General features: G+C 37.1%; 1 protein-coding gene across 1 annotated transcript in view; it reads left to right on the top strand.

Annotated features, from left to right (window-relative positions):
- Positions 1 to 6,812: 6,812 nt before the first annotated feature.
- LOC139627779 (protein diaphanous homolog 3-like) overlaps positions 6,813 to 15,631 on the top strand; it is a 156,610-nt gene continuing 147,791 nt past the window's right edge. Inside the window, exons 1-4 of the mRNA XM_071488876.1 lie at positions 6,813 to 7,404; positions 12,684 to 12,716; positions 13,156 to 13,338; positions 14,175 to 14,279. Coding sequence (XP_071344977.1) covers positions 7,288 to 7,404; positions 12,684 to 12,716; positions 13,156 to 13,338; positions 14,175 to 14,279 — 438 coding nt within the window. The 5' untranslated portion in view covers positions 6,813 to 7,287. The remainder of the gene's footprint in view (positions 7,405 to 12,683; positions 12,717 to 13,155; positions 13,339 to 14,174; positions 14,280 to 15,631) is intronic.

Consider the following 15,631-nt stretch of genomic DNA (forward strand, 5'->3'; position numbering starts at 1 on the left):
TACAATACAAGATGTCACCTCAAAAATATCAAATTTGGCATTTCAGAAAAAAAAAAACACAAAAGTTGTTAACTAGCATATCATAGTTTGCCAACTAGCTGGAGGAGGCAGCTAGCCCGACCCCAGTGGGCTCTGCACCTGCAGATGCAAAACAAAGACAGTAACAGCCCTCAAAGTTCCCACACAGTGTGGGACACTGAAGTTAGAAAGGGAACTCTGATTGCCAAGTTTTGCAGTATTCTGTTTTGTAGCTGTACACAGCTGTTCACAAATATTTTAACTGTTGTTAACTATTGCTGCTATTAAATGTCACCTTTGCTCATTGTACTCGAACTAGTAAATTTATATCAGTCAATTTTCATACCTTTGTAATTACAGTACAAAATGCACAATGCTAAATGAGGTTTAAATGGATGACGGATAAATCTTTTATGTAGAATACTTATAAAAACATTTCATAGTTGAAAGAAGAGCTGCTTGTAACTTCAGGGTCACACACCGTGTGGAAACTTTGAGCGCCGAGTTTTACATTCAGTTCTCTGGTCTGTATCTGTACACACATTAACAAAAGCACATCTTTCACAGGTCCCTGTGTTCACAGATTTGATTTTCTTTTAGAAAAATCTCTTTTCACAAATTTGAATTTCTCATGCAGTTTTAATTGAAGTATAGACATCTCCATGACTTGCTATTTCTTGCTGGTTGTGGCGGACCATAAGTTGCAGTACTGACCTGTGGTGGAGCCTGGCATCCTATGAAAATGGTAATTGCACTAAAGAATGGTAATTGTATTAAACAAAATGACTTTCCATTGCAGGCCAAACAAAGACATTTTAAGCAGCTTTTCACTTCTCTTCTCTTCCAGAAAAATATCACCTGCAAGTGAAACAAAGTAAACTTCAGCCATCAGTGATGATCAATTAAAAGTTTATAAAATGCAGCAAAAATCCATAAACTGCAGCAAAAAGTCAGTGCAAAAGACCAACAGCAGTTGAGCATGAAGTTCAAGTTAGTAATAAATTGCTATTATTATTATTATTATTATTATTAATATTATTTTTATTATTATTATCGTCATCATAAATATACAGTTCATTCATTTGAAAGCAATTTTGACAAAATAAAAGGCCTAAATGTCACATATGTTATTCCTGTGCCCAAGGAGAGTTAAGTCTGTATTTAGAAACATGCATCACTCTGTCCTTAAGCAAGAAAGAAATCAAGAGAATCCTCATATCAGGACACTCCATAGATCAACACAAGGGGCAATGACTAAGTATCAGTGGATGTTCCATAAAAATAAAGGTCCTAAGTGACAAATAAAATAGTGGAATGCAGGAACTGCATCACTCTTTTTAATTGAACCCTCCACATTAAGAGCTATTGAGTGTAAATGATGAACTAATACAGCAGAAAAATATACTCTGCAAATATAGAGATTCTTGTAAATGCCATGTTTTAAAAAAGTCAAAGTCTTGGTGTCATCAGTCAGGCTGTTTAAGTTATATAGCCAAAATTACTTTTAGCCATTGGGGGAAATGAGTTGCCTCACTAACCTGACATAATTTACAGTAGCTGTGTACATGGCACTACACTCTTTAGGGATCAAAATGAAAATGCAATCTGGAAGTCTTCTCATCAAGGCAGGTCATCAGTGAGGACATCATTTCCTTGTCTGGGGCAGTGGCTTGTTTTTACCAGTCTGTGTACAGCATATACAACAATACAACGCAATGGAAATTACCAGATGTAAAATCACAATAAGTGTTATCCAGGAGTCTGGTAGTTATTCTGATCCTAGTTCACAGAGATGCAACCAGCTGTGGGTATGATTCTCCTCAGCTCAGTCTTCTCCCTCTGCAGCTCCTCCTTGATCCCTGACCTAAATGTACTAATCTTCTCAGTCAGCAGGGCCTTTGGATCAGGAATCTGTTTTAAATATAAAATGTGTCTAAATTATATCAGGGTGATGTGTACTTCACTTCTTAAGGTGACTGCACTTACAGTAACAAATCTAAATAAACACAGGTGAAACAAATTGGAAACATGTTTGTTGTCCTTATTTTGCAACACTAAGAGTCACTCAACAATCACTGTGTTAACAGTTGTTTGACTCATAAATCAAAGTTTAGGAGCATGTACTCACAGTGAGCTCACAGGAGCCAGGCTCTTCTCTGAACTGCAGGTCTGTGGTGACCTCCAGTGACAGGACTGAAGTACTGCTCTGTATCTGAAGTGCTGTATGCATTTTTTTGAGATCATGTATTAAATCAAATATTAAACCATGACAACCATATAGTTTGAATAGGTTTTTATGGTGTGTGTGTGTGGTTGGGGATTTTTGCTGCTAAAGCTAAAGCTCAAAATATTAAGATGTGTGATTTCTTTTCCAGCTCAGTCCTAACTAACTGACACAGGAGTGTAATCCACTCCTCCTCTGTCTACCTGTATGAATATTATGTTCAAAAGACTGAGACTTTCATTCATCTACTGTGCATTTAAAGGAGAACTTCAACCCTTTTTAGGAATTCATGTTTCTGTGCCCCAGAACAGTTTGGTCAATTTTCGAGATCATGCAGCACTCTCCCTTAAAGTTAGAGAACAAACCGAGAACCTTGAAATGTAAGCTGTCACTGCAATGAATGGGGCTCTGATGCTGTGAGGCCATAATGTGTCATTTCTTACACCAAAATGAGTGTTTCAAATCTTAAACTTTATATCCAATTTCTAAAATGGATGAGTAGCTTCAGTAGCTTGACCGGTAAAAGTAAGTTGTAAACTGTTTTAGACTATGACATTTCCATGAACTGTATATCTATGAATGCTTTGTAACTGTAACTTAGTAACTTCAACTTCATGCGCAGCTGCTGTTGGTCTTTTACTTTCACTTACTGCTGCATTTTATGGATTTTTGCTGCAGTTAATGAACATTTAACATTTCTGGATTTTGTTTCACTTGCACTACAATTTTTTCTGGATTCTTGCTTCATGTTTTTTGGTTTAGTCTCTGTGTCCATGAGCATATAAATACTCATGTTTGTGTCATTTAATAAAAGAGCAGTCACATTTCAACACGTAACTTGATTCTGTGCTGCATCTAATCACACAACATTTGGTGCTGGTTTGAGAGGGCGTCCCTCTTTTGAGATCCTGTATTGTACATGGCTCTAATAAGCTCGTACAACAAGTGCGCTCAATATAAGCTAAAACAGTTTGGGGGTTTTGCTGGTGATGCTGTGTCCTACTGATTATTTTTAGTTTTAAGTATTTCCCTTTTTTTTTAGACTATTTTGTTTGGAAGAGTATGTGTGTGTCCTGTTCTCATATCCTGAATACACACCAACACACGGGGGGTTGTGGAATGAGTGTCCTTACAACTACAGTAACACCAACGTGTGTGTTTGTATGTGCGTGTCGACCAGAGGCCACAAACAAGTGCATAGTCTGCTAAACCTTTAGCTTCTACTGGTTGTGAGGCAGAACACGAGGACCAGCTCCAGTTATTCGTCACCCTGCCTACAGTTAGCATGCCAACCTAACCATCCCCAGGCAGCTCGCTTGTTGCAGGCTTTTGATAAGTCCTAGCTTGTGTTCCAGCCAGTGGTGAGAGTCAAAGGGTGGGCACTGGTGTGTGTGGATGGTTTTCCTGTATACAATGTGGAGGCCCCTGTTGTCTTCAGTGTGTACAGCACAGTCCAGAAAAGGCAAGCTTCTGTTCCTGACCTCCTCTTGTGTGAACTTGATGTTTGTGTCCACTGAGCTGATGTGCTGTGTGAAGGCTTGCACTTCCTGGGTTTTAATTCTAACCCATGTGCTGTCCACATATCTGAGCCAGTGATTCTGTGTTCTGAGTTCAGGGCCCAGCTCTCTACTTCTTCCATGTAAAAGTTTGCCACGATGGTGAGCCCATAGCACTGCCACACTTTTGTCTGTAGAACCCCCACTGTGCTGGAAATAGATGTTGTTCAGGCAGAGGTCCAGCAGTTTGGTTCTATAGTGAGGCAGCGCAGCTCAGTTTCTCTCTGTACATTTCAACTCACCTCCATAGTATGACTCACACTGAAACTTTTTTCATGGCTTCCACTACAGTTTGCATTCTTCAGCCCTTTCCCCTTTTTATCCATCTCCTCATACTACTTCAGCTGTCTCTTTATACAAATTCAAGGCAACAGTGCAGTTTTTACTTAAATTGTTGGTATGTATCTTGGCTCAAGCTTTAGGCCTTACATTTTGGTACAGTTAGTTGGCACTTAAGAAGTCCAAGTGGGCCGTCAAGATAACTGGTCACACAGGGCCCACCTGCATACAGCCTTGGCTCCATCAACAACACACAGGAGAATACAGACTGCATAGACAAATTGAAGCGCCAGACCATCTCTGACCAGACGTGCTGGCTTGAAAGCTGTCTCTTGTGTTTGATCAGTGTTTTAGGATGCATCTGCTGATAAAAAAAAAAAAATGGAATTGTGTTTACGATTTACCGTATGTTTTCTAAAAATGTAATCATGTATCCATTTCAGAAAGGTAATCTATTTTTAAAACACTTCTGTACTGTGAATTAAATTGTGGAGGACAAATGACACAGTGTATTGCATAAGATATGTGAAAGAAAATTTTATGTGTCATGGTTTTGTTGTCAGTGAAAAAAATCAAGGCTTCAAATGCAGTAAGAGTGATTTTAATTGAGACCACTAGATGGCAGTATATGCACACTAAAATGTTAAAACAGTTTCTACAATGCATATACATGTTTCTCAAGAGATAGAGCGTTTCCTACTCAGAGCCTCCAGCGATAGAAATGGATACATCCAGTAAAGAAGCTTCATAGTGAGGACAACAGCTCCCTTTCTGAGTCAGAGCCTTTAAGTTTAACTGACGCTTTGTTCTCGTGGCTTAGCTATAGAGAAAATTTAAGAAGTCTAGATATACAACATTAATTCTACATTAATTTCTCAAATTATTGCTAATTGTTCTATACAAAACAGACTGTATAATTGTTTCATTGTATACATTGCAAGACTTTGATGTAAGGTTGAAATATGCTGTTACTGGCACAACCACTGTAGTAGGATTTTGCTGGGATACAACAAACTATAAAAATACATAAAACATCCCTGCCCGTTTCAGTTTTTCAAAACCCTGTTCAAAACAAAAAAATAAACATTTAAACTCTGTTCTTGTCTATGAATTGAGTGACTTTAATACACAATGTTTTATATGACACACACAATTCAAATAGAAAAAAACATTCAAACACACTAGATAGATTTTACACATGAGGACTTTTTATTTAGCAGACAACAATTGTCATTATCAATACGAGACGTGTAAGACAGTTTCAATTCCTGGTGTTTTTGAATGTAGGTCCCTGTGGCAATTCTTTGTGCGATTTGGAAGGGTAGATGTCATTGTCTGGAAGGATTAGTAAGCCACAACAAGGCTTGTGCTTGGCTAGATGAAGAGTGTTAATACATTGCTGGCAGCCACACAGACAGCGTTTCAGGGACTCAAGAAATAAAGGTCTTTAAAGTTAACAAGATTTCAAGAGGTTGAATTCAAAGGAAGTTAAATTTGATTTCATAGCTGAAGGCCTCATTTAACGGTGACATTTGACATCATGTTTTGCATAAAAAGAAAAGAAAAATCTCAGTCAAACTTACAACAAACTGCTGTTGAAGTTGTAAGTGTCAATAGGCTACACATGTCTAATTATCAGTGGACTCCAGTGCTTAGGTTTTAAGAGGGAGTGGCATTGTGCCAGCAGTGTGGAAGCACAAAGCCAGTGGAAAGGTTGATACTACTAGTGGCTTCTTGACCACATGGAAAAAGTTCCACATGAGCAAGTATAACTGCTGAATAAAAACATCAGCTGTAGAACAGTTTACAAAGAGAATCCACCAAGAGTAATCTCTAATATCACGTGGCTCACTTTCAATGATCCACACAATTAATTCATATATTCTTCTATAATTCATACATTACACAAACAAGAACTGTTTCATACTGGTTGGCCTTACACCAAAGAACTTTCTGAAACTGTATATCTTTGGAGAGCAAATTATGCTTTCAGTAGAGCACATGAGAAGGATCTCACGGAGGTTTCTATTTGTTGCATCACACCAGATCATTGCTGTTTGCATCAGACAAGGTATTTGGGATTTTACTGTAGCTTTAGGCTTGCTTTTAAATTGCCAAACAAAGCTGAAAACCAACAGCCTATAACCGCTTAAAACTGCCAATGACAAAAAAAAAAAAAAAAAAAAATGGGGAGCATCAGCCTTCATCAGTTTATGTTGTGCTCCAAGCTTCACATGAAAGCCTGCAAAGGAAGACAGGGTAGCATGATGTTGTAGGAAGGGGAGAGAGAGAAAGAGAGAGAGAGAGAGGCAAAGCATTTTCTAAAACATACAGAAAAGTTTCTGTGGGCCTACAGCTGTAATAGTAATGTGACGTTTTTCTCATCTATGATCTGTTGTGCAGTTTCAGTTGCGTTTGTTTTTTTTTTTTTTTTGCAAGTTGCATGATTAGCAGTACATATTCATTAAAATGGCATGACAAGCGCGACTACACCATGGAGGCCTTTTCTGAAAACCCTGCTAAATCACAGGTTACATAAACCATCGCACCTACGGGAGACCCATGCTAATAAAACGAACAACCCTAACAAAAAAAAAAAGTGTATATGATTGACGGCTCACTGTGGCCAATAAGATTCCTCTTCAACTGTAAACAGAGGGGGCCGTACCAATGACGATTCATTTTTTGCGGCACAGCGGATGCTATTGGTTGGATTGAACATGCGGCGCTGACGTCCTCAATGCGCGGGGTTGTCAAAAAAAAATATCAGCCGCATAACTTTATCCGGCTAACGCCTCACTTACTGCCTGTAACGATTATATAGCTCTCATTTCATGGACGGATAAAATCTGTCCAATGAAGAAAACCGTTTTGTCATATGCCGCATTCTTGGGTTTGGCGGAAATTCACGCATTACGTGTCAGTGCATAAATTGGATTAGCTCTGAGTAAATCCGCAGGTGAATGATAGTTTAGCAGAGCTGCTAGGTGCTAGCTCAGTGGACTGTCGGGAGTGAAGATTAGACAAGACATGTTTTTTTTTTTGACAAACTGGTACGATTGACACTTATGCGTTAGATGTCCGGCAAATTCAAGACACGAATGGTAATGTTATAGACAAGTGTTTAAGGATTGAGCTATCGTGACAGATATTACACGGTTAGCGTCTTCAGTAGCTGCCAGCTCGTTTAGAAGTCATTAGCTTGACATCATGGAAAGTTATAGTCAACGGTTTGAATCCGGACGAGACAGTAAATCTCAAAAGAAGAAGGGTTCTTCCCACCACAGCACATCATGTTATGATGAAGGAGACCGCAAACCAAAGTTTGTAAGTATGCCTGTGAGGTAGATGAGTGGTAGTTGCCCTTGCATAAAATTATCACTTGTCTTTGGTGCTACCCGTGGGTGTAACAGACACACACACACACACAGACACACAGACACAGAAGAACTAATTAGGAAAATGTGGCTGCAAGAATCGTAACTTTTTTATATGATAGTGAATAGATGCACGACTCTACCTTGAAATAAGGAAGTGATCTAGGATTGACTTAAATTATTATTCCTTGGGATTTTTTTTTTTGCCAGGATACTGTATTTGACAACTTGAGAAAATGCCTTTAGAGAATTGCAGCTAAAGCTCAAACACTATGCAGTCTTTTCATGTTCGAGTTTTCCTTGTGAACAGTGACCCTGGCTGTTTGTCAACTTTAGTTTGCATGTGGGAAATCAAAAGGTTAAAATTAGCACAGGGTTTAGCCCTTACACTAATCCATGTGCTTCCTACTACTACAAATGGACCAACATCATGTCTGTGTGATATTTGTCTGCTGTGTTATTCTGGGAGGTAAGGGAGGTGTTGCTATTTGAACACCAGTACCATTATTAGGATTCTCAATTAAGGGGTCTCATTTTCAAAGCCGTCATGCTTCCACTCACACACACACACACACACACACACACACACATATTGCCCTTTCAGACGGGAGAATTGTGTATGACACAGATCTACTTAATGCACGCTCAACCTACGTTTGACCCCATTCTTAAGAGAGTGCTAGTTAATTCCTTGTTGCCACCATTCAGACAGTCTAGCCTACAATTGTAGCAAATGGCTGTGCAGGGATGGTTTTCCAATTCAGACTGTTATTATCCACTCCCACTGATGAGCTTTTGGCTAAATGTCTAACATTTACTTTCCCTAATTGAAACACCTGTTCACTGTCTAAGATGAGTGTTCAGTGCTGGTTGAAGGCGGAGCTGCAAAGTCAAACCAGTGTTTGACCTGCATCATTGCACTGTATGAATGTCTGAAAGGGGGTACCATAGACATATACACACCGGATGTGTAAGAGCAATATGAAGGAATCACTTTGGGCTCTGTGTTATGGACTTCTATGAGATGTTACGTGCAAGGCTTGTTCATTTCTGACTGACTGGTTGAGAATCCTAGGCATTTAACCTCTGTAGCACTGATAACACATTAAGAGTCAATGAGGCCATGTTTTGAAAATGGCAAAAAGTGCAGTGTTTTACCTAACCACATCCCTTTCATCAGTCAGTTAACAAAAGGGTGGATAAAATGTAGTATCATAACAACTTCCAACCTTGAGCTTGGATGTTAATTTTTGATCCTGGAAATATTATTTGGCAATATTATTTTATCACGAGGTCACTTACTAGCTGGAACTTTCAACAGCAGTTCATGGTTTTGATGGCTCAGTTGTGTGACCTGGAACTTGATAACAGGTAGTTTTATGTTGGGGAAGATTATTAACCCCTGTCCTGTTTAAGGATGGTCTTTGGTGTAGATGGAGATCATTCACATAGGTTGCCAGAGACATCCTTGAACACCCCATGTATGACCACCCATTATCTCTTTTGGAAAGATTATTGTTTTTTGCATTTTACCTTTATTTAACAGTTGACAGTGTAGAGAGACAGGAAACCAGGGCAGAGCGAGTGGGGCACCTTTTTTTTTTTCTTTACTGCTGTCAACAAGTGAGTGAAAGAGTGAAAAGCAAAGATTTCTTACCTGAGTTGAGCTACACATAATCACTCTGATTGGCAGAGGTGTTAGTTATCTTTCTGGTTCTCCTTTTAATATTCTAATTAAAAAGCAGCTAAACACACTGAGACAGTGCTGTCTTGAACTTCTATAATGATAGAAAATACACAACCAAAGAACATCTTGTTACTTATTCTCACTAAAAGATACAAACAAGCCATGTACCTATGATAGTACTGCTTAATCCTGACACCTCAAGTACCTCTCTCTCATCAGATTGGTCTTTACAACTATTATTATAAGACATAACTGAAAAATATTGTAAATATTGTAAATATTTTTCACACTTAACGGCCGTGGTTTATTTAGTTGACTGTGTTCTCAATAGGTGGCACTACAGTACCACAATATTTATTATAATTGACAGAATGTAGATTTGCCATGAAAGGCCACTTTAATGACAAATGAGCAATGGCTGTTTTATCAAGCAGAGTATTGTAAAGTTGAAGAAGAAATGGAAGAGGTGACATGTTAATGCAGTGTTTTAATGTTATTTTTAGAGGCTGGACCTGTTATGTAGGGTTAAAAAATGACTGTTTGTTGACACATTAAAAATGAATTTGTTGTCACTTTAAGTTCTGATCAGGTTTGGCCTCATTAATGTAATGGATGTTTGGTATTTTTGTTCTAAATCACTGCGTTTTGAAGAGGATTTTAGTGTTAATTATTTCAGTATTACTGAATTTTGGTGCTCAAATAAGATAAGCAACTGTTGATGAACCTAAGTGAGACATGGCATTTACCCACTTTATTAACATTGAGCTAAAAACATTTGAACCTGCAATACACAAAATATATGGTTGGGACGAAATCGCTAATGAATTGTATTTCATCACTATTTATTCTGTGTGGTTGTCAAGTTTTTTTTCATCAAAGTCAATTCCCACATAGAACTTTTAATTGTTGAAATTACTTTACTGAGTGGCTTTTCAATCAGTGCCTGTGATACTGTCTGGGTGGTAATGCTGAAATGATCTAATCAATTGAATGGACTACTTACTGCCTATTTTCTACCAGTGTTGCGTATAAGGAATTTTTATTATTTTTATTTTTTTTTGCAGGAAATGTGCATTTTCAGAAATCTTGTTTTAAAAGTTTGGATTTCTGCTTGTATTTAATATTGTGCGCTACCATTGTTCCATTCATTGGTGAAAGTGATTTCCCTTGTGATAAGTATTTGTCGTGCTTCTGGTGTGTGCAATTACATGAAAAAAAACCCAAAAAAACATGAAGACTTTGCAGTGTAGTTAATGAATGGTCCAAAGTCTGAGAGATAAACCTTTCAAAATCTGATGCTGTCTTGGTTTGAGTTGGCTTGGCTTTTTAATTTTAGTTTTTTTTCCCCCCCTTTCTGTTGTGGATTGCATGTGCAGTGTTTTATAAATTGGCATTTTCTCTACAAGCGGTGGGTTACTTGTCTCAGTTAATTGAAAAAGATGTTATCTGAGTTTAATTAAATGAACAGGGTGATAGCTGAAAGTAAAATGAATTCAATGACATTTACACATTACTGTTTGGCCATCCTAGTTTGTTCATTTGTTTCTTCATTCAGCTTACTTTATGTAAGCCACAACTTTATTTGATGTTTCATAGTTGGCAGACATTTTTTTTTTTCCCAAACCTGTTTTCTTATTTCCACTCTGCCTAGACACTTAGGTCCTTTTGCTTACTCTATTTGGAAGCTTTGAAATTGTTCAATTGGAGTTCAGGTGAGGCATTGCCTTTGTCTGCAGTTTAAATTGTTACTATGGATAGATGGTGAGAGATGGTCTTGAATTGTTACTGCTTTCTTACTTACACAACTCGAATACAAATCAGCTCCTGGGTAGGGCTGCAGCTAAACATTTTTCATTATTGATTAATCTGCCAAATATTTTCTTGATTAATCTGTTGGTCTTTTGTCACAAAATGTCAGAAAATGGTGAAGAAAGCCCATCATAAGTTTGGAAAGCCTAAGGTTATGTCTTCAGTTGGCTTGTTTTGCCTGAACTATAGCCTCAAACCCAGAGACACTCAATTACTAATGATAAAAATCTGAGAAATGAAGCAAATCTTCATATTTAAGAAGTAAGAACCAACAAATTCTTATTATTTCTTATTATTATTTATAATTATTGATCAATTGATTAACTAATCTTTACAGTTTAACTCCTGGGCAGTCATGCTGTTGTCAAGTTGAACATCATCCAATGCAAATAATTCTTATATCGCCACCTTTTTTATATATAGGACATATATAAAAGGCAGCTATATAAGACAGTGGGTCAGACGAACAAGCTACAGTGACGCAGTTGCAGAGATTTGTACTGAGCTGAAGAGTACTAGAGGCTGCTTAGGCACTGTTGGACTATAAAACACAAAGAGCAAAATTTTGAGTGTAATATACAATAAATTGCGATGAAATCGATGAAAAAAAGCAGGAGCTGGTATAATGTCTACTTATCCATTTTATAAAATAGAATGAATAAGTTACTGTATTTATTTATACTGTTTAGGGCATCCCTCTCCACATTTTGCTGAACAGCAGAGACTTAAACAACAGGTGTTAAATTGTTGATGGATGCAAATAAGGGTTTTTTCTCCCCGTGTTGTTAGCCTCAGTTCCCCATGCTTGGAAAGAAAAACAACCGGGGAATATGCCAAATCATTTCCACTGCACAAGTGGACCCTTCCTTTTAATCTGTAGACAGGACCTGTTAGAAAAGCACTTTTTAGGCTGCAATTTTGGTTTAAATAACTAATGTTGTTGATGTTGACTAACATGACACTCGGGCTCAGGCTTTTAAACCTTGTTTAATAAAACAGCACTGCTGGGTGCCACAAAAGGATTTTTGTTTTGAAGGGAAAGTTTGGTGTTAATTGCACAGGCCCTTGGGGAATGTGCAGCAGTTTGGGCTTCATTCACCTGGTGTAATCTTGATCCATTAACATCTGTAGATCAAAGCCTTGATAGCCATTGTAACATCACATTCATATTCACAGGTAATGATATAGCCAGAAGAATCCACAGATATGTCTTGTTCGACTCCTTTTAGATGACTGCAAGCATCAATCGAGTATGCTGCTACTGTTAGCTAAAGCACGCATGTGTTTGCAGTTAGCTGTGACAGTGGGATGCTCAGATCTGTGTTTGAGTCACTGCCACAAAGTATGGTATTTGGCAGTTGCTCTAGGCTAAAGGTGGTCAGCTCTCGTTGTTCTGCACAGTGCAGTCAGGAAGTATTAGAACAAGGACATGTTTGCACTTCACATTTTTTTGTTGTCTTGGCTCTCTACTTGTCTCTCTAAGGTTTCTTTTTAAATTTCAAAATAAATGCAAGGGACTAGAGACAAAACACCACAATCATTTCACTGTCCTCATCCTTTCAAACTGCATTGTATCCGTCTCTCCTAATACAAGAAGAAATGAAATAAAGAGGGTTAGGTTAGCAATAAAAGATGTCTAAAAACTAATGGGCTAATTTATTATTATTTTTTTTATATATTTAATGCAGTTTCTTTATGTATTCTGATTTGTTTTTTCTGTCCCCCACCTGTAGCACTTACCCTTTAGAAACATCACAGATGATGTGGTAAGATTTGAGAAATTGGTACTTTTTCTTCTCTTGGTTGTCAGTCTCTAACATCACTTTACATAAAATCATCCAATCTGTTTTGAGTGGCAATAAAATTGGTCTTCATCGCCAGAAATTGAATTCATTCACATCACAGTGGAAACACTGCTTTTCTCACAAACTAATGTCCTTGTCAGCTATCTAGATAGCACTTTGCTCAACATGTGTTAAACAGATGTTCTGTGTAGGTGCTTTGTTCACACAATTCACACCAATAACATTGCTTTTCTAACTCACTAATAACTCATTAACTCTTCATTTACTCTCAGCATTTCTGAGTATTAACCATCTAAATATATTAATAATCTAAGACAGCTTTTATGTATATCATCCTGGCACTAAAAATTCTTGTGTAGTTTTCTCTGTTGTAATTGTGTTTTCTCTGTTGTTTCTACAGCTGGACAGATTTGCCAGTATTCGGATTCCAGGTAGTAAGAAGGAGCGGCCACCCTTATCGCATTCAAAACAAAATACCAGTGACTGGTCTATTTCCTCATCATCCACCTCACATCATTTTGAGGAACTATCATCTAAGATCACCTCGGAAAAAGAAATCTTGGCTCTGTTTGAAAAGATGATGGTATGTTGTTTTGTTGCTGAACAATATTATCAACATTTTCTTAGAAAAACAATAGAGCAGCTTGTATGAAATGTAAAAGAATGGTAAAAATATGAATCACGATTTTAGAAGGGAAGCACTGAATATAACACGAAAGGCATTCACTGTGTTTTGAATATTGTTTGAATGTGTTTATCATATTTACATAGAAATAGAGGAAATCAATAAAAGCAAAATAATAGCTTTTTGAAAATTGTATTTATTTTCTGGTTTAAAAAAAAAAAAAAAAAAAAACATTACTGACAAAGCTTGCAGTTGAGTAATGGTTCTGATAATAGGCATCTATTCAATTTTCCATTCAGTTTTTCTGTAACTCTTAACGTTTTCAAAACACTCAGCATGAGCTAGTAGATAACTTGTGGAGGAGTTTTCGGGCTGACTACCTCCAGATACACTATATGTAGACTGACAGGTAGACACTCATGTAATGACATTAGGGCTGCAAACACCGAGTACTAAAACTCTTAGTAACAACTGTTCTGAATACAATAATGTCCAGTCCTCTAATATAATGTGACCCCACTTTTGCCAAATATGGTAAAAGAAAAGCTACATCCAAGCTGAAGAGTTAATGTGAGAAGTAAAGTATGGTTGTTGCTGTCTACACTAACACTTTGGACCAAATCTGATACAGCTAAGTGTTGTATAATGAATGTTTGAAACAACAAAGTGAATCCTATTGTCAAAATCTTAAAAAAAAAATCAAGAACATGAATTAACCGATTACAATTGATATGATATAATTAATTAAGAATGCACAGATTAAAATAACAATTTCAAATTTGTTTTTGTTTCAGGAGGACATGAACCTGAATGAGGAAAAAAAGACTCCTTTGAGAGAAAAGGACCTGAACACAAAGAGAGAGATGGTCATCCAGTATATTTTTACTGCCTCTAAAACTGTGAGTTTTGGAATGTATGATATTTTACACTTATACTCACCACATATCATTCCATGTATTTTTTTGATCTCACATGGCCTTACAGAGACTGGGGGGGACTGAATTTGGTTATTTAATCTCATTTATAGGTATATTGGTTTACAAGCCAGTGCCATCTCATTTGTCTTGCTGTCGATATCTCTCTGTGGTTACACTTGTAACTAAAATACACAAATATTTTATTGAGGATGATAATATTTATGTTATTATAACATTTTGGGTGTTACTGAGTAATAGTGCACCACAACAAAAATGGGTGAGATTTGATATTCACATTTTTTGAGTACTGGAAGATGGTTAGATTTTGTGTATGCGAGTTTGCTGTGGTTGATGGGTCCTCCTTCAAAGTTTCAGCAATGAGACCTAAGCTTTTTCTTTACTCTCCAAGCAGACAGAGGATAGCTAGAGGGTGACAAAACTGTCAGTGTTAAGAGGAAAATAATTAAATCTGCAAAGAAATGGAAACTATGGACCATTCTTTTCACCCAGACCAAAAAGACCATGCTTTACATTGATTTCTCTTATTATTATTATTATTATTAGTAGTAATACAGAAAAACCACAATTTGCTGGTGATACTCCATTTAACATCTACCCCAGAGAGTGTTCATAGTTAATATGAGTTGAGTCTGTGGTAGTTAATTTGAATGATAATGAAAGCACAGCTTACCTGAGGTGTTTTTTGTTTATTTCATATTAACAGAAGCTTGAGAATAACCTCCTTCCGAGGGCACCTCCTAACTTAAATTAACTGTTGTTAACAAATCACAGCTGTTATCTAATATTCAGGTTACCTTGCACTGCATTGCAAAAAACTCTCAGCTTTTTGGGTGAACAGGTTGGCACAGTGTCTTGCAAAGAAGTGCTGCATTTATTATATTTGCTATAACCATATTCCTCCAAAGTTGCCTTAGGCTGTTACCATGGGGACCAGCCTGTTTATATGCCTACATTTGTTTTCCTGCATGATAAAATAATGTGGTCACAGGTCAGAAGGCAACAAATTAAAATCAGTCAAAACACCAGTTTTATCAAATGTTACATAAGATGTAGTACAGTGGGTTTTTAGATGTTGGGACTTGTGAAAATAAGGATATTGACATAAGGTATTTCTGTGTATCTAAGTATGTCCTTTATTACTGAGTGAATATATTTTAACAGTGGGTGAAGAATATTCAACAGTCTGGATTTAATTTTGTTTTCAGTTCTGTAATCACCCAACACCATATTTAAATCATGAGTAATAATTTGTCCTCTCAAATCAATATCAGGTCCCTTTGCATTTAAGGTTAGGCTATACGATGTTGTGCTGT

The sequence above is a fragment of the Trachinotus anak genome, unplaced genomic scaffold, assembly GCF_046630095.1.
Source record: "Trachinotus anak isolate AG129_WGS33_773 ecotype Australia unplaced genomic scaffold, CSIRO_AGI_Tana_v1 ptg000011l, whole genome shotgun sequence".
Lineage (NCBI taxonomy): Eukaryota > Metazoa > Chordata > Actinopteri > Carangiformes > Carangidae > Trachinotus > Trachinotus anak.